The sequence below is a fragment of the Alexandromys fortis genome, unplaced genomic scaffold, assembly GCF_014885135.2.
Source record: "Alexandromys fortis isolate MF-2015 unplaced genomic scaffold, M_Fortis_MF-2015_v1.1 scaffold_87, whole genome shotgun sequence".
In the NCBI taxonomy this organism is placed as follows: Eukaryota; Metazoa; Chordata; class Mammalia; order Rodentia; family Cricetidae; genus Alexandromys; species Alexandromys fortis.
In genome coordinates, this window is record NW_026067971.1 from 7,781,520 (window position 1) to 7,806,016 (window position 24,497).

Genomic DNA, 24,497 nt, shown 5'->3' on the forward strand with positions numbered 1-24,497 from the left:
GGGGGGAGGGGGGGGGTGGTGGAGGGATTTGCCAAGCTCCTCATTCTGCCACTCTGGAGTCTGGTTGATTATATTTACTTACTTGGCTGGTGATAAAACTCAGCAGTAGAGCACTTGCCTAGCATGTGCATAGCACTGAGTTCAAGACCTAGAGCCTAAAACTGAAGTTTGCGTTTATTTGCCACTGAAGAAATTTTATTAGAATTCTGTAGTCATTACGAAGATTCCTGTTCCTTTTTATCACAAATCTATGGCTGTTGTCTTAAGTGGTAGTATAACTGCAAATCATGGAGATTTATTGTTATTGCTGTGGCCTGGTAGGGTCTGTGGTAAAAGTGGGTGGAGTATTGACTCCTCTACAACAGAAAGACAGGATATTTCAAGGCCACCGTCTATTGCAAGGTGCTACACTGTGGGTGGGGTCTGATGTTCCACTAACAGTCCTGGCCCACTTCACTTTGAGAACGCTATGTCGGCAGTTAAAAAAAAAAAAAAAACAATTTAAGAGACAGATATTAGATTTGCTGGATTGTTAGGGCTTGTTTGTTAGAGTTAATGAGCTTGCTTGTCACATAGAGCATGTTAAATCTTACTTGGAACCCTGACAAAGGGTCTGAATATACAGGTTTATGTTTTCAATGTGTATGCATATGCATTAACATTAACTGTCATTAACCCAGAGCTTCTGTGATTGGCACTATGTCTGACTGTTATTGTCTCCTCCTCTCCTGTCTTACCCATGAAAGGATTGCCTGAACCATGTTCATTAAATAATCATATCTTCATTGTCTGTGTCCTGTCTCCTCACTGCACTGGCCCCATTGCTGTCCTAGCTTTCACTCAGTGGCCAGTGTAGGATCTACTGTAGGTGTGTACCCGTCTGCCGCCGAGGCTGCACTTTTGGATCTGTTGTTTAAGTCTCGAATGTTTCTTCCTGCAGGCATTGATGACAGGGAGTATCCCTGGCTTTGTTGATGTCATCAGGAACCTCAATTCTCCTGTGCTCCTAGAAGATAATGTGATAAGACAGGCCAAAGCTGCTGGGAAAAGAATGATATTTTACGGAGATGAAACATGGCTTAAATTATTCCCAAAGCATTTTGTGGAGTATGATGGGACAACATCATTCTTTGTGTCAGATTATATAGAGGTCAGCTTCCTGCCCCCGCCCCTCCCCAATTACAAGGTCTCACGTAGCCCGGGTGTGGCTGGAACTTGTATTTGTGCCTCCACCTCCAGAGAGCTGGGATTACAGCCATGCACGACCATACCCATTTTCGAGGTCGGTTTCTTAAAAAGAGCAGCATATGCCTGAAGCCTGGTACTACCATTTTCCACTCAGGCGATGCTATTTCCTGTGTAGTATTTATTAATTTATGGAGTGGTGTGGCAAGATTATAAAAATCATTCATTTACATAATCAGTTGTAAGTGGAGGCATAAACCTTGTGAACCGAGGTGTGTAGGCCCCCAAATGCAAAACAGTTGGATAGATGTTGTAGGCCCAGAAGATCAGGAAGGGTGCACAGCCGAGGAGCTGCATCACTGAATGAGTGAGAACCCTGTCTGGGCAAGCGGGAGACAAGCAGTGGTCCCCTGGGGGAGGGCTGAATGCCAGAATAGCCTTTCTCCTTTAAATTCTCTGTGTGTGTGTCTTGTTCACAAACTAGAGGCATTATAAAGAATAGGCATAAGCTTAGTCTAATACTCATATCCATTTACCCTTTTTAATGACTTCAAGGCTTTGGTTTTATTTGGTTTCTGTTTTCTTCTATTTTCATGAGATTGACTCCTGGTGATCCAGGAAATTGGATGCACTATTTAGACGTACTTCCTCCCCTCCCCCCTGAAGGTGGATAATAATGTCACAAGACATCTGGATAAAGTATTGAAGAGAGGAGACTGGGATGTGTTGATCCTTCACTATCTAGGGCTGGATCACATTGGCCACATTTCTGGGCCCAACAGCCCTCTGATTGGTCACAAGCTCAGCGAAATGGACAGTATCCTGATGAAGATCCACACTTCACTGCTGTCAAAGGTGAGGCTTGCACGGTGGTGGGATTTCATGTTGCTAATATTTTCTAGAATGAATAGAAATGACTGAGAGAGCATTGCCCATTGTCAGCCAACCAGTCATGCTTCTGCCGTGGGTACCGTCCACATCGTTGTTCCTTGACTGCAGCTGTTTATAGAGTTCCAGAAATACAGTAAATAATATAAATGTGCCTAAAAGTAGTTGCTGTCTCAGGAAGACACAGGCAGCAGGAGCCAGTGCCCCTGTACTCAGGAGAGGCTATAATTTCAAATAGTGTGTTCAGGACACTCTTCGTGGAAGCGTGTTCTATGTGAAGAGACTTGGCAGGAAGAAAGGACAGATTCATAGTGTGTGGTGTGTGTCAGGTAAAGAAGAAGCACTCAGTATCACTGGAACAGGTAAGGTCAAATGGCCAGAGCTCTGGGCGAGAAGCCCGTGACCTGCTTAGCACCCCCTCTGGATGCTTCTGTAAAATAAATGGTGGGAAACTGAGGCAAGAGGAGCCATGTGCCCACAGCTTAGAAATGGCAGGCTCCCTGCCGTCCGAGGTCATAACCACAACCTTTGTATACTCTGAGCTCTGCACTGTTCTCTCTTCACCTGTAGCCTGATTGCCTCTGACCGTTTGATCTGACTCAAAGCTTATTGGAAGAGATTTAACGCACTAAGGAGAAGGCTCTGTTGATGAACTAAAGTGAAGTTATACAGTTGTTTCCTTTGCAAGACCATAAAGTTATTGCCAGACAAGTACAGTTGACAGGTTCTCCTTTACCTTACAGGAGAGAGAGACTCTCTTACCCAGTTTGCTGGTTCTCTGTGGTGATCATGGGATGTCTGAGACAGGGAGCCATGGGGCCTCTTCCACAGAGGAAGTAAGCACACCTCTGATCTTAATCAGCTCTGCATTTGAAAGGAAACCTGGTGAGAATTAGGAACGATTAACATTTAAAACTGTAGTCTGGTATAAGTTATCCTAAACAATGTGAAATAAAAATTAAAGGGGAGACGGGAAGTCAGGATTTATAATTTAAATTCTTTGCTCTGATTCTCAAAATATAAGTACTTTTTGTAAGAATTCAATTTTAGAAATATTACTAGCTAGGTATGGAACTCCTCAAAATTTGTCTTGGGCTAGTGAGATGTCTCAATTGGCAAGGGAACCTCTGGTCAGGAATGACTCTTTGAGCTCCGTCTCTGGACTCAGCTGGTGGAAGCAGAGAAATCACTCTCACGGTTGTCCTCTGACCTGGCATTCTTGTGCCCACACATGTACATACATATACACAAAATAAGTGAGTCTATAAATAAATACAATTCTTTCTTGAGGCAGACTTTCTCTGTGTAGCCCTGGCTGTCCTGGAACTCACTCTGTAGACCAGACTGACTTCGAACTCAAGAGATTCACCTGCCTCTACCTCCTAAGTGCTGGGATTAAAGGTGTGAGCCACCACTGCCTGGGTCTAATTTAAAAATGAGAAAAATGCCAGCCGCTACTATTTAAATATTTTTATAAGTGCTCACTATTTCAAACTGTGTGGTGACAGCAGGGATAGGGTCAGAGAGCAGAGTGGACTAGCTGAGGCCCCATTCCTAGGTCAACATAATCCTGATTTCCCTGGCCTGGCTTGTCTCTCTCCCCACCCCCCAGCTGCATGCCCTTCTGCCTCCACAAGACTAAAGCAAAGCTGACACCTGCAGCTACTCTGGTTCTGGTCCTGTAACCTAATGCATTGGGTTTGCATCTGTAGCTACTCTCTGGTTCTGGTCCTGTAGCCTGATGCATTGGGTTTGCATCTGTAGCTACTCTCTGGTTCTGGTCCTGTAGCCTGATGTATTGGGTCTGCATCTTGGTGAGTTTAAAGCCAAAGCAAGTGCAGCCAGGACTGAAAGAGTGGAGAAAGATGTGCCTGCAGCTGGCAAGACCATGAGAGTCATTTCCAAAACAATGTTTTCTTGGACAGAGCAGGAATTTTAGTTAAGGAACCTATTCGTATTCATTTAGAGAGGTTAGCCTCCTTCTAAACATCCTTAATTAAAAAGTACGTTCCTGAGCATGCTTAGTTTAATGTCACAATTTAAAAAGAAAAAACAGTAGACACGTTTTGGACTATGCTTAGTTTAAAGTCATGAAACTGTGGAAAAGATTAAAGTGATGGGCAGAAATGCCTCTGGGCATGCTCAGTCTATACCATAAGGTTTTTAAAATCAAATTTTTAAATTAAAATTGCCTAATTCCTCCCTTCCCTTTCTTCCCTCCAATCCGTTCCATGTACCCCTCATTTGTTCCCCCTTGAAATAAATCATGGTTTCTTTTCATTGTTTTACACACAAAAAAAAAAAAAAGAAAAAAAGAAAGAAGGAAAGAAAGAAACAAAACACCAATGCTCATTAAAAAAAAAGAAAGAAACAAAGGGAAAATGTGGTTTCCTTAAATATACAAATACAACCTGATTAGAAGAAGAAAGAAAGAAAGAAAGGAAGAAAGGAAGGAAGGAAGGAAGGAAGGAAGGAAGAAAGAAAGAAAGAAAGAAAGAAAGAAAGAAAGAGAAAGAAAGGAAAGGAAAAGAAAGTGTTCTCGTATACTTTGGATTTCCCAGTGATATTTTTTGTATAAGAGAGACAAAATGTATTGTTTTTTTCCCACATACCAGTTTCAAATCAATTAATGACTCATTATTATTCTTGAAGTATGGCCAATTAAACTTGTTCAGTTTTTAATAATATTGGGTTTAAGCATATTGATTTGTTTCTATTCATTATAAGTACTATTCTTTATTTTCCCATATCTTTGGTCAGTGGGAGCATCTTCATATTAATTCCCAAGTCCTTGCCTAAAGGGGCAAGACCTCAGTGGTCTCTGATCCCTCTCTTACCCTCTGAACAGTATTCCTAACTGCCATGCCTGTGTCTTTCTCAGGGCTCAGTTAGCTTCCCCAGGGTGCCCTGATCCTTCAAGTAGAATTGGTAGACTATACTGTGTCAGAGCTAGAAGTGTGAATTTATACTGGGTCTTAAGAGGTTTCTGGACAGAACAAGGAAACCTTTGTTGTTGTGTTTTGTTTTTTTGAGACAGGGTTTCTTTGTGTAGCCCTTTCTGTCCTGGAACACACTCTGTAGACCATGCTGGCCTCAAACTCAGAGATCTGCCTGACTCTACCTCCCAAGTGCTGGGATTAAAAGTATGTGCCACCACTGCCCGGTGGAAATCTTTTTTTTTTTATATATATATACTCTTTTTTATGATTTATTTAACTTTATTTTATGTGCATTGGTGTGAAGGTGTCAGATCCCCTGCAACTGGATCTTCAGACAGTTGTGAGCTGCCATGTGGGTGCTGGGAATTGAACTCAGGACCTCTGGAAGAGCAGCCAGTGCTCTTAACCACTGAGCCATCACTCCAGCCCCCCCCCACACACACCGGTGGAAATCTTTTAAGATAAGGTAATCTTGAGTTTGAATTGATACTTTCAGTTCACATTCAGAACTATGAAATCACCTCTATAGAGCTGGCCTCTGTTTTCTCTGCCTGAGCCTAGAGTTCTAGTTATTAGTGTTTGGTAAAGTTAGAGCATCACATGGATACGCTTACGCCACCCCACAATAGACGTGCACTGGCCTTAGAACAGTGTCTGATTAAATGAAGTGAATTTGTGTTGTTTTTGCTTTTGTTTCATACTTGTTTTTTTCAGCTCAAAACAATGTAAGAAAATAGTAGCAGAAAGTACTGGAAGATAATAAGCAATAATATTAAAGTAGAAAGTTTGTCTAGAAAATAAATTTGACCAAGTGAAAAGTCTGTACAACAAAAAATTACTGCAATTAAAGTAAAATCTCCACACTTTCCCACTTGTGTGTCTAAGCTCTTAGCAGGGCCGTCCAGGAAGACTTTCCTGGTGACTCAGCCAGCCCTGTAAACCTGCTCTGATGTTTCTGGGGTGGAGGTAGGGTGGGGCTGGGGGTCACATTCTTTGCTGCTGAGAAATCTCTGCTAGGGTACTTTTCATCCAAGGTTGTTTGGTCTACAGGGCCCTGAGCCTGATGTCTGAACACCACAGCCGTTCTTCTCCTAAGGAGCTGGTTGTGCAGACCACTACTGCAAGCTTGAGAAGGTTATGTGGATAGACAGAGTCTTACTTCTTACCTGTCCTCATTGTCCTAGTCAGTGGCCTGTCTGCCCTGCTGAACCTATCCCCATCCTGCGTTCCTAGGAAAAGATCCTGTTACAGTTCGGGAACCACTGCTGACCCTAACTCGTGTTGACTTGACATCACCCAAGTGGCCATTCCTTGGTCTCTGCTTGGCAACTTGTCACTTCTATGCCCAATGCTACAATCATCATAACTGTATTTTTAAAATTAGACTTCATCCAATATATTATAAGCTACTTAAGGGAAGTTAGCACTTGATAAATTTCTGTGTGATTGTGTAGTTGAGTGGTTTGAAGACATGGTGGCTTTGATTTATATTAACTGTAGTTGCTTAAATTCAAGAATAACTACCATTTTCTGCCTTTTATAAACCTATTGTTTAAAATGTTTTCTTTTTTCCAGGGGATATCCAACACCCAAAGCACGTCCAACAGACTGACTTGGCTGCCACCCTAGCAATTGGACTTGGTTTGCCAATTCCTAAAGACAGTGTAGGGAGCCTCTTATTTCCAGTCATAGAAGGAAAACCCATGCGAGAACAACTGAGATTCTTACACTTAAACACATTACAACTTAGCAAACTATTGCAAGAAAATGTGCCATCATATGAGAAAGGTAAGGTAGTTGTAGTTCTAACTTCTGTAAGGTCGTCGTGATCCCATGGGCCTTACATTTTCCAGATGTTTTCTGGTGTGCAGTTTGTAGTGGGATATAAGTGTGTATAATCCTTTTGTCTGATAGATTCTGGATTTGAGCAGTTTAAAATGGCAGAAAGGTTGCATGGAAATTGGGTCAAGCTACACTTGGAAGAAAACCATTCAGACGTCCTGCTTGGCCTGGGGACCAAAGTCCTCAGGCAGTACCTGGGTGCCCTGAAGACCCTGAGCCTGTCTCTGAGCACACAGGTGGCTCACTATGACATCTACTCCATGGCAGTCGGGACTGTCGTGGTTTTGGAGGTACAGACGCTTGTATTGTCATGGTTTGTGTGTTAAATTGATTTCACAACTCAGCTAAAACACAATGGTTTTAAATGTATATATCATTACTTCTAAGCATGATAGTGTTATGTCTCTAATCCTAGAATTCAGGTTACTAAGACAGAAAGGAAGTCATGCCAGCCTGGGCTACAACAAGACCCTGTGTCTAAAAAGAGCATTGATATACCATGGAAAATAGGAATGTTCTTTGTTCTTCCAGAGATGAAACTATAAATCAAGCTATGTAGTTTTAGTAAAAAACTAAAACTAATTTTTCCTTGGGTCTTTTTGTTGTTGTTGTTATAAGTGGAACAGGATGGGCTCATTTAACCCTCGATCTTCTGTTTCAGGTTCTCACTCTGTTCCTCCTTAGCACCCCACATGTGCTGTGCAGGAAGGATGAGCTGGATGTCCCCCTGTTGTCTCCCGTGTCTTCCCTGCTCTTTTATTTGTTATTTCTGGTTCTCTCGGCCATTCATGTCCTGGTATGCACTTCGTCTGAGAGCTCATGCTACCTCTGCAGCCTCCCGTGGCTGGCGGCAGGGGGTGTGATGGTGCTGGTGGCTGCACTGCTTTGTGCGATTCTGTCTGCTCTTATCAGGATGGTCGCCGACGGCACTCTGCTGAAGAAGGTATGGCTGTGGTCCTTGTGGGCGGGCTTTTGTTGTGTTTTCCAGCTAATCTTTCATTAATAAGAAATTGGCTGAAAATCTTGTGTATACTAGTCTTCCAGTGCTGGAGATGCCTTGGAAAGACCACACACCAAGTGAGCTGTAGGAGAAAGAGCTAAGCAGCCCTTCCCAGGCTTCTGAGTGTGTTGGCCCATGATACTCTGTTGGGTAGTCAGGTCACAGGTTTTTATTCTCAGCTGGAAAGAGCTGGACTGGAGCAGAGTTATAATAGGGTTTCTGGATGTGGAAGAAAGGGAACATGCGTACTGTAGTCTTAAGAAAGGTTTATGGACGGTGAACAGTGGGACACGCAGGAGGCTTCTGAGGAAGCTTGGTCCCCTATTGGTCTGTTCTGCCTCACAGAACTTTCTTTTCAAGGCTTATAGTTTCCTGTGAAATTCTTGGGTTTTGGTATGACGCCTTTTGACAGTAACAGAGCAGTGTGAAAGAGATACGTGGGCATGGTAGAGTCCAGAGTACCCAGGTACGTGGGCATGGTAGAGTCCAGAGTACCCAGGTACGTGGGCGTGGTAGAGTCCACGGTACCCAGGCACATGGGCATGGTAGAGTCCATGCTACCCAGGCACGTGGGCATGGTAGAGTCCATGCTACCCAGGCACGTGGGCGTGGTAGAGTCCACGGTACCCAAGCACCTGGGTGTGGTAGCGTCCACGGTACCCAGGCATCTGGGCATGGTAGAGTCTGGAATTGAGAAGCTATGCAGTAACTCCAGCTCTCATCCAGTATACTCTGTCCTTTTCCCAGCACAGGGCTTTCAAGGGTCTCCTGCTGTGTATCTGGGTCTAGGCACAGTCTCCATGTATGTTTGCATCTTTAGGGCCTGTTTGGATTCGTGGTGTTTCTCTGGGTGCCTTACTATACATAGTTATGAGCTATCAGAACAATAAGTAACAAGAACTTCATATTGAACTAGGATGTATGTATGTGTGTGCGTGTGCACACATGCCACGGTGCACACGTGGAGGTCAGAGGACAGCTTGTGAGAGTCAGTTCTCTCCTCCCACATACGGGTCCTGAGGATAGGACTCAGGTCATTAGGCCAGGCGGCAAGTGCTTATACCTGCTGACCCTCATCAGCCCTCGACTGTTGTTAAGTTACTAATTTGTGTTGGTCAGTCTTTCATCACGATGACAAGATATCTGAGGTCAACAATTTAAGGGAGGAAAGATTTACAGCTCATTTCAACAGTGTCAGCCCGTATCTGGCTGGCTCCATTACTGTGGGCCTGTGTTGGGATGGAAACATCACATGGGAAAGGCTTGGCTGGAACGAGCTGTTTACTCGTGGCAGCTAAGAAGCAGAGAGAGGAAAGAAGGGAGAATGGAGTTAGCTCCTTCTCGTTCTAATCACCTTTGTGAGCCCCCCCCCCTTGGTGAGGGGAGTACTTCATATCTAAATCATAACATAATTGAAGAGATAGTATTCTGTTGCCATTTCAGCCGAAGTAACCATTATGGTGGAAACTATGTGATCCTGGGAGATTGATGGCATGCAGGGAACATGACAGCTGGGCCAGGATCTTCTGGGCAGTTCTCTGGACACAGTCACAGTGTTGAGGGCCTGCTTTCAGTCTCTGACACTGAGCTTGGGACTTAGAGTCCAGGACTGACATGGTATGTCCGTGTCCTCGTGGGCCTCCTCTGGGCTGCGCTGCAGGAGAGGGCCCGGTGCTTCCCATGCAGGGGCTTCCTTCCACAGTAGGCGATCTGGGTTGGATGGGAAGACAGCAAGTGTCTGTCACGAGGCCTTTTCACTGTGGGCCAGGGACTCTGCAGGGTGATGGATATAATTTCCAGGTTATCCTTCAGAAACTGTATTTCCTTCTAACAGAGTGCATCTCATCCCAGCTCAGGATGGTCAGAGGTGGACCTCCTCCTTCTTCTGGGCACAGTGGGCCACGTCCTGAGCTTGGGAGCCAGCAGCTTTGTGGAGGAAGAACATCAGACCTGGTACTTCCTTGTTAACACTCTGTGCCTGGCTCTGAGTCAGGAAACCTGTAGGAGTTACTTTCTGGGAGATGACTGTGAACCTCAGCATCGCTTCCATGTTGAACAAGAGTGCGTGGACATACTTGCTTGTACCCGGAAGGACAGCACAAGCTATAGTACCCCTGAGCCTGACAGAAAGGGTAAAGGGGTCTCCCTTTCTGAAACAAAAGGAAGCAGCAAATGGTGGGCAGTGCTGGCAAGTCCCTGGCTGGTGCTGATTTGCTGCCGGCTGCTGAGGTCCTTGAACCAGACAGGGGTGCAGGGAGCTCACCGGCCTGACTTCAGCCACTGGCTTACCAGGTGAGCACGACCGGTGGACTGAAGCTATCTGCAGCTGAATGGCCTTCCTGTTCTGCATTGTGTCCTTTTAAAGATAAAGACCAAGATAATACTTGAGATATAAAGAAATAGAAAATATGCCTCATGAAGTTAAAAAGAGGCTCGCTTAATAGATTTGATTTATTAATGTGGAATCAGAGTACTTGTTAATGGTTGAGACCCTGTGAGTTTTGAAACGATCATTGTGCTAAAGATGTAATTCTGGGGTCAAGTCCATGGTGGTTCATTCTACACTGCTGCCATGGACAAGAGGACAAGGTCAGTAGGCACAAGGCTGTGGTCTCTGAAGCATCTTTGCCTTCTGCTCTCCCTTCTCATCAGTCATGCCTCTCTCTCTCTCTCTCTCTCTCTCTCTCTCTCTCTCTCTCTCTCTCTCTCTCTCCACCCATAGAAGGAAAAGTGTATAGCATAGCAGGTCTCTCAATATCCCCCGAGTCTTCTGCTGAGGCTGCAGAACCAGGAAGAGATATAGATGGGGTAGACGGAGGGTCTTAAGAAGAGACTTGAAGTAAAAGGAAGGATCTGAGTCTGACAAAGTCAAGACCAGACTGTCTTGATTTTTAATTGTCTGGCAACAAAGATTCAAGCTGAAGTAAAAGAACAGCAAATGAGAATGTTCAAAGGAACAAACAGTTTCAGGACTGCATAACATTGTAGTGCAGAGTGTCAGAGGTGCTCCTGCTAGTGCTTGGGAAGTCTCAGGTGGATACTGTGCGGGACTTTGTATCTGCATGGAGGAGAAACAGGCAAATGGTGCTCCCAAGACCTGACAAGTTCAGAGTCAACCTGGATGTGGGCATCAAAGAACAGTGACTCAGAATTAGCTAAGTTATCAGACTTTCATAATCTCACAGTTACAGCTGGCGTCTTTGTAGACTCAGCCATTTGCCTGCACAACAGCCCTGGAGAAACAGCACAGTGTGGTCCTCACTTTGCAGTTCAGGAAGGAAAGAGGGCACAGGGCCAGGTCTTAGAAGAACATAATGGACTCTGTTTTGTTTTTCTGGAAAATTGAAGCATTTGGTTCATGTGTGACCTACATGCCTTCTCAATTGTACTGCTTCCTGTACCCTGTTTTTTTTTGTTTTGTTTTGTTTTGTTTTTTGTTTTTTTCTTTCTTGAATTCCTGGGCCATTCAAGTTACAGAGAGGCATTTTATAAACCCTATTAGCTGTCCACTCCAAAGCTGTTTTAATACCATTTTCTGTGGTGATGTACAGCACTCTAGTGGGATATCTAGGGTGTTCAGTGTAGGGCATAGCAGAGACCTCCGGGGTGAGACCTCCTCCAGGGTGGGACCTCCAGGGTGAGACCTCCTCCATGGTGAGACCTCCTCCTGGGTGGGACCTCCTCCAGGGTGAGACCTCCTCCTGGGTGGGACCTCCTCCAGGGTGAGACCTCCTCCAGGGTGAGACCTCCTCCAGGGTGAGACCTCCTCCAGGGTGGGACCTCCTCCAGGGTGAGACCTCCTCCTGGGTGAGACCTCCTCCTGGGTGAGACCACCTCTGGGGTGAGACCTCCTGGGTGTCCTGACAGTTACAACTGTCTTACGCCATTTTCTAGTTTGTTTTTCTTTTTCTTTTTTCTTTCTTTTTTTTTTTGTTGTTATTGTTGTTCTCTCTCTCCCTTCCCCTTCCCCTTTCTGCCTCCCCCCCCCTGTGTGTTTTGAAACAAAGTCTTGCCCTGTATCCCCAAGCCTGACCTCAAACTTGTGATCTCATTTGTCAAGATTACAGATGTATATCACCATGCCCAGTTTCATTCACATTTTCTAAAATCTTTTCTCATTTCTATGTATATCTTTCCAGAATATGTATTTAACAACTATTAGCTATCGAAGCTTTATGAGCATAGCTGTAAATAACATAAGGGAGCCAGCCTTGCCCGAATTCTTTTACACGTAGCACCAGTGCACCTCCGCTCAGCGGGACAGCACCTGTCAGAAGCTAGGGCCGAGAGACTTGAGGTCATGGGAGAGCGGTAGAGCCAGGATGAGCACGAAGCAAGTCAAGGACTGGAGGACAGAGCTGTTTGTACCTAATGCCAGCATCTGACCATCTTGAGAGTAAGAAGTGAGTGAGATCTCAGCATGGTCGTCTTTGTGACATTTAAGAACTCGTTTTGTTTTCTGGCTTTCTAGAAAAGTCATCTGATTGTAATTCTTTAAAAACCCTTCAATACCCACAATTCTGTTGGTGTAATCTGGACATCTTCTGTCTTATTTCAGCTCTGATCACAAAGCTCAACTCTCAGGCCTGGCTGCCCTTTCTCTGGCTGTGATCTTCATGTTGGTTCAAAAGGGATGCTCCCTTGTCTCCAAGGCAGCCTTAGCACTGGGGCTGCTGGGTGTCTTCTGCTACAGGGCAGCCACTGGGATTGTGCTCTTTCCATGGCAGCCAGACAACAAAAGCATTTCAAAGTAAGTGAACTAGAGACCAAAGTTTGCTTTTATATATTTCAGTGTTTTCTGTACTAAAAAAAATGCCATGCTAACCTTTACAATAGTGGGGTCTATTTTTTTAAGTAATTTGTTATTTTATGTGCATTGGTGTTTTGCATGTAGTTATGTCCATGTGAGGAAGCCACATCCCCTAGAATGGAGTTACAGATCGTTGTGAGCTGCCTTGTGGGTGCTCTTAACCTGTAAGCCATCTCTCCAGACCCTGGAGTGTAGTTTTTATTAATAGTGGTTTCATTTGCAGCTATTGTATCCTGGCCAAGAATACCGTAGTGAACCACTTTGTTAGCACTCTTGGGAGAAAAATAATTTAGAAGTAAGCTCATTGTACTTATTTTTAATTAATAAATAAATTAAGGCCTAGGACTGATGAATGAAGTGATAAATGAGTTAACAGCAACCTTCATTTACTAGGATTTAGTCTTGCTAAGTTGAGTTGTGACTTACATAGCAAGGACAGTAATAGTGTGGATACTCCCAGCATCTGGGAAAGGAAGCTAGCTTTGACTTACATAGCAAAGACAGTAATAGTGTGGATACTCCCAGCATCTGGGAAAGGAAGCTGGCTTTCCTATGTTACTCTTGTAAGGCCAAGGAACTCCTGTTGTGCAGATCAAGAGGGCTAACCATGAGTCTGGTGTCCATGATAGAACTACAGCTGACTGGACAGGGCTGCAGAGCGTGGCTAGCCTTCTTGGTGTGGTTATATCTGTTCTCAAAAGTGCCTCGAGAATACAGCAGAGGGGCCATCGGAAACAAGATACCCTCATGTTCTTTGAAGCATCATTTGCAGTTGAAGGAATAAATAATTTGTCGTTGTCCAGCAGTAGTGGGACAACCCTCACAGATATGTTGAAACCCTGTGGTGGGATCTTGTAACCATGAGGTAATAAGTTTTCATAGAGCACAGAAGGGTGTGGTAAAGCAATAGGCGAACTCTTACATGAGTCCAACTTACCAAACGTTTTTTTGTATATGACTTAAGTTGAGTAAATATTGTCATATTTAGGAGCCAAGGTCATATATAGGTTATGGCCTTCCTTTTTACTCACTTGAGTACCTCACAGAATCTAGGGTTAACAAGTGCTGAGAGCCGAGGGCTGTAGCCAGAAGCTTAGGGGCGTACCAGGAAACATCTTGGTGTCTGAGCAGGGGCCAGCAGGGCAGTGGCCTTCAGTGAGGCAGAAAGCCGCGGGGAACATGAAGAAGATGGTGGTTGAGACTGGGGACATTTTGTAGAGACAAAGTCTGTTCTTGGCTTAGGAGTCTGAAACTGTGGGCAATGGTTGCGTCTTACATTTGGGGCTTTGTTTAATCTCCAAGTGCAGTGTGTGCGTGCATTTCTTGTTTTCGCATGTCTGTCCTTGAATTCTGCGTCATTCATCTCAAGACTGTGGTACAGTGTCTCTCCTCTCAGCATGCTCTTTCTGTCTGTAAATTGCATCCGTCCCTCACCCTGTCTATCTTGGTTTTTAAAAATGCACTGGTCTCAGATCCACCTGGTTCCTAAACTGCTCAAATTCTGAATTCATCTTGGACCCTGACCTATCTGTTCTGCATTTACTGTGAGTCAATATTCACCAAGTAGTCACGACCCTTTCTCTTGACTCTTTCCTTTCTTCCCTGTCTGAAGCCCAAGCATGTCTAGGATTGAAAGTCAAAGTGCTAGGAATGAGAAGCACTGACTGGTGAGGTCTGGGGACTCATTTGGATGCTCTTTCTGTTACTCTTTCCTGTCTAGTGGCCTGGGATTATCTGCTGGGAGAGGGCTTCTTCTGTGAAACACTCTGAGGGCCATGTGTTTGCTGCATTCTGTCCTATAAAGGGACCTGCTGTTAGCCTTTATATCGGGACCATACACCCCTTTATATAACCACACTGCCCCACATGTAACACACAGTGTCAACACTGCATTAAAATGATCATAATAAATGGGGATTTTTATAGTACACAAAGTGTTGTATGACAGCGTGATACAGGAAATCCATTTTTGAAACAGGTATACTGCTGTTGCTATTTTATTTAAAATTCATTGTCTGTGCATCATGTATGTGAAGAAGGCGTTGAATCCCCAAAACTGGAGTTACAGTTGTGAACCTCCATGTGGGTGCTGGGAAATCAAACCTGTTTTGTTTTGTTGTTTTGTTTGTTTTAAACAGGATCTCAATATGTAGCCTGGCCTGGAACGCACTATGTAGATCAGGCTGGCCTCAAACTCACAGACTGTCTGTCTCTGTCTTTACCTCCTGACTGCTGGAATTAAAAGTATTCCACCATTAATCTTAAAGTATATAAATACACCATTTATAAAATATTTTGAAAATACCATGTATTAGGAATATATATTAAAGAAGATGAAATTATTAGACATAGTCTTATAACATGTATCCTTTATATACTTAAATTAAGTGTTAAGATACTTAGTTCATAACCGTATTTAATATTACTGCTACTACTTAATATTACTAAGCATTACTGTGTGTCAAATCCTTCATGTCTATTTTTTTACACATATATAATTCCTAGGGTAACTTTGTGATGTGTAGGAACCACTTTCTGTTTCACACACAATGAAGTTGTCAGAGCATTAATTGTTCAAACAGCAGAACTTGTGAGCCACAGAGACCACTGCATGCTGACATTGCCCATCTTATACACGTCAACCTGCAAGTTCCTTTTAAATCCATTTATTTGCAATAGAACATGCTGAATTGCAGTTAGCATTTTGAACTTAGGAAATTTCCGATACTCAGGTCTTGGACTGTCACAATGGTTTTTCAATTAGCTGTGCAAAGTGGATTAGTGATTTTCTTGGCATGTTACAAGGGTATAGCTCTGGTCTTGCAGTTGGGTGATCCTTGGACCATATAAGCAAGTTTTCCCCCAAACTTCATCAGGACAATACATTCCAGCTTATGCCTGTTGGCCTAACTGGCTGTTCCTTAAAAGCACACGGGTAGAAGTAGACATGCCTTTTGTTTGTTTAAAGTAGGCACAGCTTGTCTAGCTGTACTGGCACATTCAGGCATTCTCTAATTAGATACTTGTTTTAAATGGAAAAATATGTACTTGAATTTTATTAGATAGTACAAATGAATCTAACATGTTTTGCTTTTTTTTTTTTAGGGGCATTATTGAAGCTCGTTTTGTTTATGTATTTGTCCTTGGCATTCTGTTCACGGGTACCAAAGGTTTACTGAAAGCACAAGTCATTGCAGCAGACTTCAAAACCAGGACTTTAGGTTTGTGGGAGATACATAGTGGACTAGTTCTTCTGGCGGCTTTGCTCTTGAGACCACATAATCTTCCAGTGTTAGCATTTAGCCTCTTGATTCAGACTATAATGACTGAGTTCATCTGGAAACACCTGAGACATGATGCAGCCAAGATCACTGTAATGCATTATTGGTTTGGTCAAGCATTCTTCTATTTTCAGGTAGGTTTTTGTTATTATCGTGGATAGATAATAACATGTATGCCATGTATCTTTAGTTTTTCTTTCTGAAAACGTAAGATGGAAAGTTGTATCTGTTCAGTGAAAGAACTGAAAATGTATGGAAAATATATTTACATCTTATGTGGATTTTATTAGATAGAGTACAGTTTGTCATTTAAAAAAGGGCATGCTTGACCGGGTGTACTGGTGCATGCCTTTAATTCTAGCATTGGGGAGGCAGAGCCAGGGAGATCTGTGAGTTGGAGGCCAGCTAGAAGTACAGAGTGAGACCTGTCTCAAAAAAAACCCAAAAAAGACATGCCCTATGTAGATGCATCTAGATATCTATAAGACAATGGGTTGTTGCTTTGCAGGGAGGATTAGGTAGGAATTGATTTATTACAAATGGTAAAGAAAATACATTAAGTCTTTTGTGTGTTCTGTTTGGGAAATGTGCAAAGGTTCTTCCTGTACCTTTGTCCCTGGTCTCAAGGCTGTCCACACTGGGAACCACTGAGTGTCTCCACAGTTAGTCCTCTAAGGCCTCGGGGATCACAGGACTTCTTCCTTGTATTTAAAACTCCATCATCAGAAACTCAAGCCTGTTTTGTTGTGTAGAAAGGTATTTGGGCAGATAGTGGGCCTTAGAAGGCAACCCCAGGGAGGTGTTTATCACCTTAGATTCCTTCACAGCTCTGCTTTACCTCCTCTGTGTACACTGACCGCTTCTCTTTATCTGTCGTGTCCTGATAGGTCCATCTCCTCCCTGTGTTCCATTCTGCTCTTGGCTTCACATGTCTCCAGCCTTACCCGTGAATCAGTCTAGGTTGTATGACTTGTCCTTTGTCCTCTTGTCACCAAAGGCCAAGAGTGTTTGGATTCAGTTACAGGAATCTATAATTCCTTAAGTACTATGACCAGCCCAAGACCAGCTCTGGGCTGTTTGCTGTGGTGATCTGGCCCTCCTGACTCTACTCTGGTCTCCCCCACGAACCAGCAGAACTCGCCTCTAATAGACTGAAGACCAGTGAATAGCTTGGGCACACAGATATAGTCGGTAGGATATAGGGAGACATCAGCTGTATACTCTGGCATGGATCCCCATGTCTTATGTTGCACTTCAGCAGGATTGGGTATTCAGTGAGCAGTTTACCAGTATGGCAGTATCCAGGATGTGTCCTGTGGGCCTCTGAGGACCACATGCACCATCCTCAAGCAGAGGTCCTGAAGGAAAGGTCCATACACTTGTCCTGAGAGCAGTTGATATGCCTGGAGGAAGGTGTGAGATTTCTGTGATCAGTCAAATTGAAGCATGCAAAATTCTTCACAAGATTCATCTGTATAGGTTATTTTCTACCCCTTCTCGGGTCTGGAGAGCCAGCCCAGTGATGACTGTCTGTGATCAGTGCCCTTGCTCCCCTGGTCATGTATCCATGCTCACATGTGGAAAGAGCAACCTTGTTCTTCTGTGTTCCAGGGTAACTCAAACAACATTGCCACCATTGACATTTCAGCAGGCTTTGTGGGCTTAGACACCTACATGGAAATTCCAGCCACATTCCTCACCGTGTTTGGGACCTACGTGGGGCCTGTGCTTTGGGCCAGCCACCTTGTGCACTTCCTGAGCTCAGAAACAAACAAGTAAGGCACTTACTCTGTCTCTCAGAACAAATGTGATTGCAGATTGTCGGGTTTTAAGAATAATAACATTGGGCTGGGCGGTGGTGGCGCACTCCTTTAATCCCAGCACTCGGGAGGCAGAGGCAGGTGGATCTCTGTGAGTTCGAGACCAGCCTGGTCTACAGAGCTAGTTCCAGGACAGGCTCCAAAGCCACAGAGAAACCCTGTCTCGAAAAAACAAAACAAAACAAAACAAAATAACAGTGTTTTATTTACAAGGCACTTGAGCTCAAAAAGTTAGAGGATCATTTTTATTGATTTTCTTTTCCTTACATAAGAAATGTAGTTCATGGATCAAAAGCCTCAGTCAGATCTGAAGGACTCTATTGATGGGGTCTCAGTTTTTCTGTTCAAACCACACAAGAAGAAAAATACCATAAAGAAAGCCATGTAGCAAGACCAGATGAGGAGCAAAGCCAGATACCACTGGCAAAGGCAAGAAAAGTGCAGTCTGGAGCTCACTGAGGTCAGCAGGAGGAGATGTCCCATGGCGAGAGACACTCTTGTAACCACAGCCAGGAAATGGGAAAGGGACGGAGATTCCACACTCAGCTCTGAGCCACTTCCATTCTGAGGGCAAGGAGACAAAAGACATGGACTCTTGTTCTCCAAAAAACCCTTCTGGTGATCCAGAAGGAATATGCTAGGCATAGTTGCTGGCTGTACAGGTTCTGAGTCAGTCACCATCTGCCTGAGCCAGTCTGGGCTCTTGTGCCCTCCAGCAGCGTGGAGGCCCTTCCCAGGATCCAGCTTGCTCAGGTTGGGGTATATATAGCTCTTCGGGCTCATCCAGCATGCTCCAGCCTGCCCCTGCCTATTTTCTCTACGGTGTCCTCCTATTTCATTTTTGCTTCAGTTGTTGGTTTGTGTGTTGTTCCTTTCTGAAAAAAAGGCTTCATCAGAGGCTCAGAGTTGTCTAGAGGTTCACAGCCACTGCTAGTAACCATATGTTCTTGGATCCAGATGTGCATATGTATTCTCAATGTGCCTGAATCAGAGAAAACTAGCCTCTTTCTGTGACATGGACCAGCCTCTCACACACTGAATGGGCGTGGTTCTACCAGCCAGAACCTCTTCTGTTTTACTGTGATTGGAGGTCCCAGTCTTTTCATGCCCCGTATCCCAGGCTTACAGGTGAAGTTGAGGCTTTCATGTGTCCATTCCCTCTTCCCGGTTGTGATTGGAAGAATAGTTCTTGTGGTGGCTGTCAGGGGTGACTCCTCTCGGGTTGTCTCCAGGCTCTTGTGGTGGCTGTCGGGGGTGACTCCTCTCGGGGTGTCTCCAGGCTTACTCAGTGGTCTGTAGGGTGCACACCCCTGTTCCTGTCAGTGTTGTCTGTGGTTCTGCTTCTCCTCTGGCTTCATCCTTGGCTTCTTTGGTGGGTTTGTCCTCAGTCCGTTCTGTCTGCTTACTTCCTAGACTAGCTTTGACCTCCTATTGGCACCTCCATGGAGGGACCCAGATGGCACTGAACTCAGCAGGTTCAAACTGGTTCACTGGTGCTGCGTTTCCCTCAGGTAGAGGTGCTCAAGCCCTGGTTATTAGCTCAAATGTCACTACACAAAGCTCTCAAAAGCTGGACAAGAAACTGTGGTGGTCTCAGCCAAAAGAGAAACATCCTCCTATGCAAACCACATTTGGGTTGTGAAGAAAAACAAAGCAAACTGATACTCTGCTTTTCAGGGGAGAAAGCTGTAAATTCCCTGTAGATGTTCTATGCCTGCACTTGGATGCAGCCTATAGAAAGTTTGTCTTAAATTATATAACCCACACACGAGGCTACGGGTCAGAATCTGGTAGTGGTGGTTGCTGTAAACTGCCTGCTTGCAGTAATGCCGAAATCCTGTGCTGATGTTATGGGAGCAATATGCATAATATTCTACATGGACAATTCTAAAAACTGCTCCACACAGCAACGCCGCGTGGACACCCAGTGTACCTACCATGTGCTTACATGTCGGGTAAGGAAAACTACATTGGTAGAGCATTGCCTCAGCACAGACACCCTGTTTACGCTCCCTGGACAGGGCAGCCAGAGCCCTTTATCCAAGGCTTATGCCGAGTTCTTACTTTTTGGTACACTGTTCATGAGGCATTTGCAGTCACTTGGGTTGTGACAAGTAGGAGCTAGCAATTCAAGCCTGAGGTGTAAAACAGGAAGTGCTGGGGATACCTATATGGAGGGGGTCAAGTCTGGTGTAACGGTTGGGGAACTAAACAGGAGAAAATGTGCCACGACCGAGATGAGAACCCAGTGAAAGCTGAGGTGGTGTTGAAGAGAGGTTAGCTCAAGCCATCCACTGGCAACACCGTTTGAGAAGGCAAGGGGTCCGGTGCTCAGAACCAGGTTTGTCTTTTGGCCGCTGCGTAGCTGTTGGTGCCCAACACTGGGTAATGAGCTTGGAAACAGGTGTTTAGGAGGCTGTCCTAAAATGGCATCCTGATCAACAGGACAGAACACACCCAGGTGCACAAATGCACAGACAGCCATGTGCACAAACCTGTCGCTCTGCCTCTAAATACACACCCCAGCAGGGCATGACTTGCCACTCATGGACTACATTCAGGAACATCATTCCCCAGTAGGAACCACTCCTTTTGCTTTCATACCATCAATACAAGCATTACATAACGATATTTTATTCTCATGAATCTGTGATAGCTCCAGATTTGTAAATCCCATGGTCCCAGCTTCCACATCCCACCCATAGCGGCATTGTGGAAGGCCTTGTGTGCTTCCCAGACTCGACCACCAGGTCCAGCTTTGCTGCCTCACCTCACACCCTGTTCTGAGCTACAGCTTATCTGCCTGTGGCCTTCCTGACATGTTCACTTCACATCGCTGCCTAGTTTTTCTGTAGCATGGCCCCCACTGGTCACAAGGCAACTTGCAGTGTACACACGCTCAAGTGATCCCCATAGAATACAAAGAGACATAAGAGGCAGTGGTTTTTAGTAGTACAGTGTGATAGTGGAGGATAGTACACCTCCACAGGAAGGGGGCTCCTGTGGTTTAGAAGTGTTTCTAAGAGCCCGAGGAGCGTATGTTGCCCTTCTCATTAAATTTGCTGTTTTGTTCTTTACAGAAACGCTTGCTTGCTATATTTTATGTATTTATTAGGCTTTTACCTCTCCTTTTTAAAAGAAGGATTCCTGGTCTTCATTTTTATTACATTCACTTATTTGGTGTGTGTGTGTGTTTGTGTGCCCTCGCACACGTATGCATGTGTACGTGTGTGTATGTGACACATATAGGTCAGAAGACAACTTGTAAGTCAGTTAGTTTTCTTCTTCTACCATCGGGTCCTAGGATTGCACTCAGATTGTCAGACTTAGCAGCAAGTGCCGTTTGCCCCCCCCCCCCCCCCCCCCCCCCCCCCCCCCCCCCCCCCCCCCCCCCCCCCCCCCCCCCCCCGCCGTCTCACCAGCCTAGTCTCACTTTTCCTGATAGCACCTGGAGCACAGTGGTCATTGTGTCCAGTGACCCGACAGGTTCACAGAAGAGAATTTACGGGTGCTCTAGTCCAGAAGCAAGATCGTGCATTGTTATTTTCTAAGTAGAAACATGGAGTGCCCTGTGACTCTGACGTGTGTTTGCCTTGTCAACAGTAGAAACATGAAGTGCCCTGTGACATGCTCTGACGTGTGTTTGTCTTGCCAACAGTGGTTCAGCACTGAGCCGCGCTTGCTTCTGCTATGCACTGATTGGCTCTGTTCCAGTTGCCGCGTACATCGTCCTGGTGACATCTCTGCGTTATCACTTGTTCATATGGAGTGTGTTTTCCCCAAAGCTTCTCTATGAAGGGATGCACCTGCTCATCACGGCTGCCCTCTGTGCGGTATTCACTGCCACAAACCAGACTCGCCACACAAGGGCTTAGGCGGAGACAGACTCTTGGAGCCGATGTGTTTTTAGTCACTGTTTATATCATGGATTTGAATGTTGAAACTGCCTCCATTCAAGATTATTCTGAGGGGGAAAAATATGTGAAGCCGACATTAGTGGATAACTTAATTTTTCTTGGATTGAAATTAAATAGCAGATTAATAAAAGATCACTTTAAATACTTAAGTATCAAATTTTCCCTATTTAAAATCAATGACTCTGAGATTTTAATTTCCTTTGGGTGAGTTGTGACTATGTATGTTAACTGATGGGAGCAAAGGTTCTGACTTTATCAGTATGTGTGTTAATCTCAGAGAGCCTATGGGAAGAGGTGTGCCTGCTGCAGGGGCCGACACTCCTAAGAGCTCTTAAATCAGAGGCCCCCAAAATGTTTCAGCTTATGTGGATTATATTTATCAATGTTGATAGCATTTGAAATGAAGACTAAAACATTTAAAAATATTGTTCATTTAAAAATAATCTGCTGGTGGACAAGGTGGAACATAGTTGGATAATACCAGTACTCAGGAAGGAAAAATCAAGAATATTATGATTTTCAGACTGCTTGGGCTACACAGCATCCTTGTCTCAACCCCCCCATAAAAGCTGCTGTATATTAATATAACAAAATAACTATATTTTCCAAAAAATATTTAATGAGAAAAATAGAATTGTTTTTATATTTTTGCATTTTTGCAGATGTCTTAAATGACCCACTCAATTGAAGATAGTTGGAATCTACATTTGATCTATTGTAATTTATGTTTGAAAAATAGGAAAAGCAGCTCACTCAAACCTGTGGTTGGAAATGTGTGGAGTATACTACCTCTTCTCTGTCAGCTTAAATACTGTGCTTTGATACCAAAACAAAAATTGGCAAGTGGTATATAGGCTTTTATTGTTGTTATTTGAGACAGGATCTCTGTAGCCTAAGTTGGTCTCAAATTTTTGACCCTGCCTCAGCCTCCCAAGTGTTAGGATTACTGTGCCTGGTTTCAGATGTTAGCTCTTCCAGGTTAGTAGGACTGAAATGGGGGAAGGGAGGTTGTCTGTGTATGCACACTGAACTGATGATCTGGTTAGGGACACAAAACTGGCCTTCCAGGCCAGATGCCTCCAGTAAGGAGTGGCGTGAATGCTGTGGTGGTAACCAACACTTTACCATTGGGTTTGAATGAATGCTGTGGTGGTAACCAACACTTTACCATTGGGTTTGAATGAATGCTGTGGTGGTAACCAACACTTTACGGTTGGATTTGGAGCCTCTTCTGCATCATGCCAGAGGGGTCGTAAGCTCTAAGACAACACGCACTACTGTTTTACACAGTGGACATGCTATCCCTCTATCTTTTAAATATTTGTGTTTGTATGCAGAGATTAGGGCTGCTCACAACCTTGGTCAGAGAAGCTTCAATTTTTGCAGTGGGCAATGATTAATGCAGAGACTTATAACTACTCAAAATGTGGAGGATAATTGATTATTGAATGTTCAGTCCTAAATGGACCATCTGTAACACACACACACCCCAATCAAGTGACGTTGTTGAAGAACAAACAAAGAATGCAAGGGCTGAGAATGTGAGACTCTTTCTTCTGGAGATCATGAACCATAGCAGTTGTGGTTACCTACCCAAGACCTGCACAAGACTGAGCTCCTTGACATTCTAACGTGGATAGGGGAGGGGCACTTGAGGTACCAAGTGAGGAGCTGTTGTCAGCTAATGGGTGCTGGAGGAGTTGTTTTCTTCAGAGAGATAGCTGTTAAGTTGCCCATGATCTGGTAAATCACCACATACATATATATAAGCAACACTAATTAATAACTGTGTTATTAGCTGGGGAAAAAAGACATGAACAGAGGATGTGTTGGGAAAAAGAGTTCCGGAGAAAGTAGGGGGAGTATGATAAAGGGGGGCGAGGGATAAAAATGATCAAAGTACATTATATAGATGTATGAAATTATTAAAGACTAAATGCAGTGTCTTAAAAGGGTACATTGGGGTAAGTCTGTGTGTATATACTAAGGTATATATAATATAGCTTGAAAGTATAAAGGGGAAAAGAAAATCCACAGTATATTTGTTTTTATAAAAAAATTTATTATAGTTTCACTATTTTCTAGAGGAAACAAATGATAATGATTTTTGTTGTTGTTTAGACATTAAAATGTCATAGATACTTCAATAAAGAGGCTGCATAACCCATGACATTAACTTTTGTCTTTTTTCTTTTGGCAGTATTAGGGGGTCAAACTCTAGACCTTGCCCACACTAAGTTAGCAGCAAGCCCTGAAGCCAGGCCTTTTTGGCCAAGGCCTCCAAGAACAATGGGATAATTGGGAAATTGGAGGAGGCTTTGTCCAATTTGTCTCTGTCAAGCACAGCTCTTTTGACATGCTCAGTGTCTAAACCACTTCTTAATTGTTAGTTCCTTCAAGATCAGCCTTCCTAAAAGATCCATGTATTCAACTAACTTCTTTAAGTTTTCCTATACCCTGGTATTTTAGCAAGGATAGGGCATGGATATCTCCTTGTGGGCCCAGTACAGTCCTCTCTTTCCAACCCAACCTCCTTCTCCTGACATTTCTGCTTTTTTCATCACTTTACTAACCCAACGCTTTTGTAAATTGTAGCAGAGAAGTTCATTTTTAGGTAGGAGGAAGAGGTGAAAAAATACAAAGAGTTTTTTTTTTTCTGATTCTTTCAGTGAAGTTGCCCACCCGTTTTCAATCTTGTGAACAGTGAACAGTGATACATAAAATAATTCTAAAGCTGGTGATGCATGTCTGTAATACCAGCACTTGAGCCTTTGAGGTAGAGATTTTCTTTGCTTTTAAGACATTTTATTGTTTT

General features: G+C 44.1%; 1 protein-coding gene across 3 annotated transcripts in view; it reads left to right on the forward strand.

Moving 5' to 3' along the window:
* The window catches only part of Pigg (phosphatidylinositol glycan anchor biosynthesis class G (EMM blood group)), a 26,800-nt gene extending 2,942 nt beyond the window's left edge, over positions 1-23,858 (forward strand). Inside the window, exons 3-13 of one of the 3 annotated variants that reach the window (XM_050155608.1) lie at positions 941-1,150; positions 1,852-2,040; positions 2,817-2,958; positions 6,588-6,800; positions 6,927-7,144; positions 7,516-7,797; positions 9,689-10,146; positions 12,413-12,604; positions 15,770-16,079; positions 17,557-17,720; positions 21,424-23,858. In XM_050155608.1, the coding sequence (XP_050011565.1) occupies positions 941-1,150; positions 1,852-2,040; positions 2,817-2,958; positions 6,588-6,800; positions 6,927-7,144; positions 7,516-7,797; positions 9,689-10,146; positions 12,413-12,604; positions 15,770-16,079; positions 17,557-17,720; positions 21,424-21,640 (2,595 nt within the window). In that variant the 3' untranslated portion in view covers positions 21,641-23,858. Of the gene's footprint in view, positions 1-940; positions 1,151-1,851; positions 2,041-2,816; positions 2,959-5,343; positions 5,479-6,587; positions 6,801-6,926; positions 7,145-7,515; positions 7,798-9,688; positions 10,147-12,412; positions 12,605-15,769; positions 16,080-17,556; positions 17,721-21,423 lie in introns of those variants that run through there. The other 2 variants (XM_050155609.1, XM_050155610.1) reach the window with 2 other exon arrangements.
* Positions 23,859-24,497: the final 639 nt, after the last annotated feature.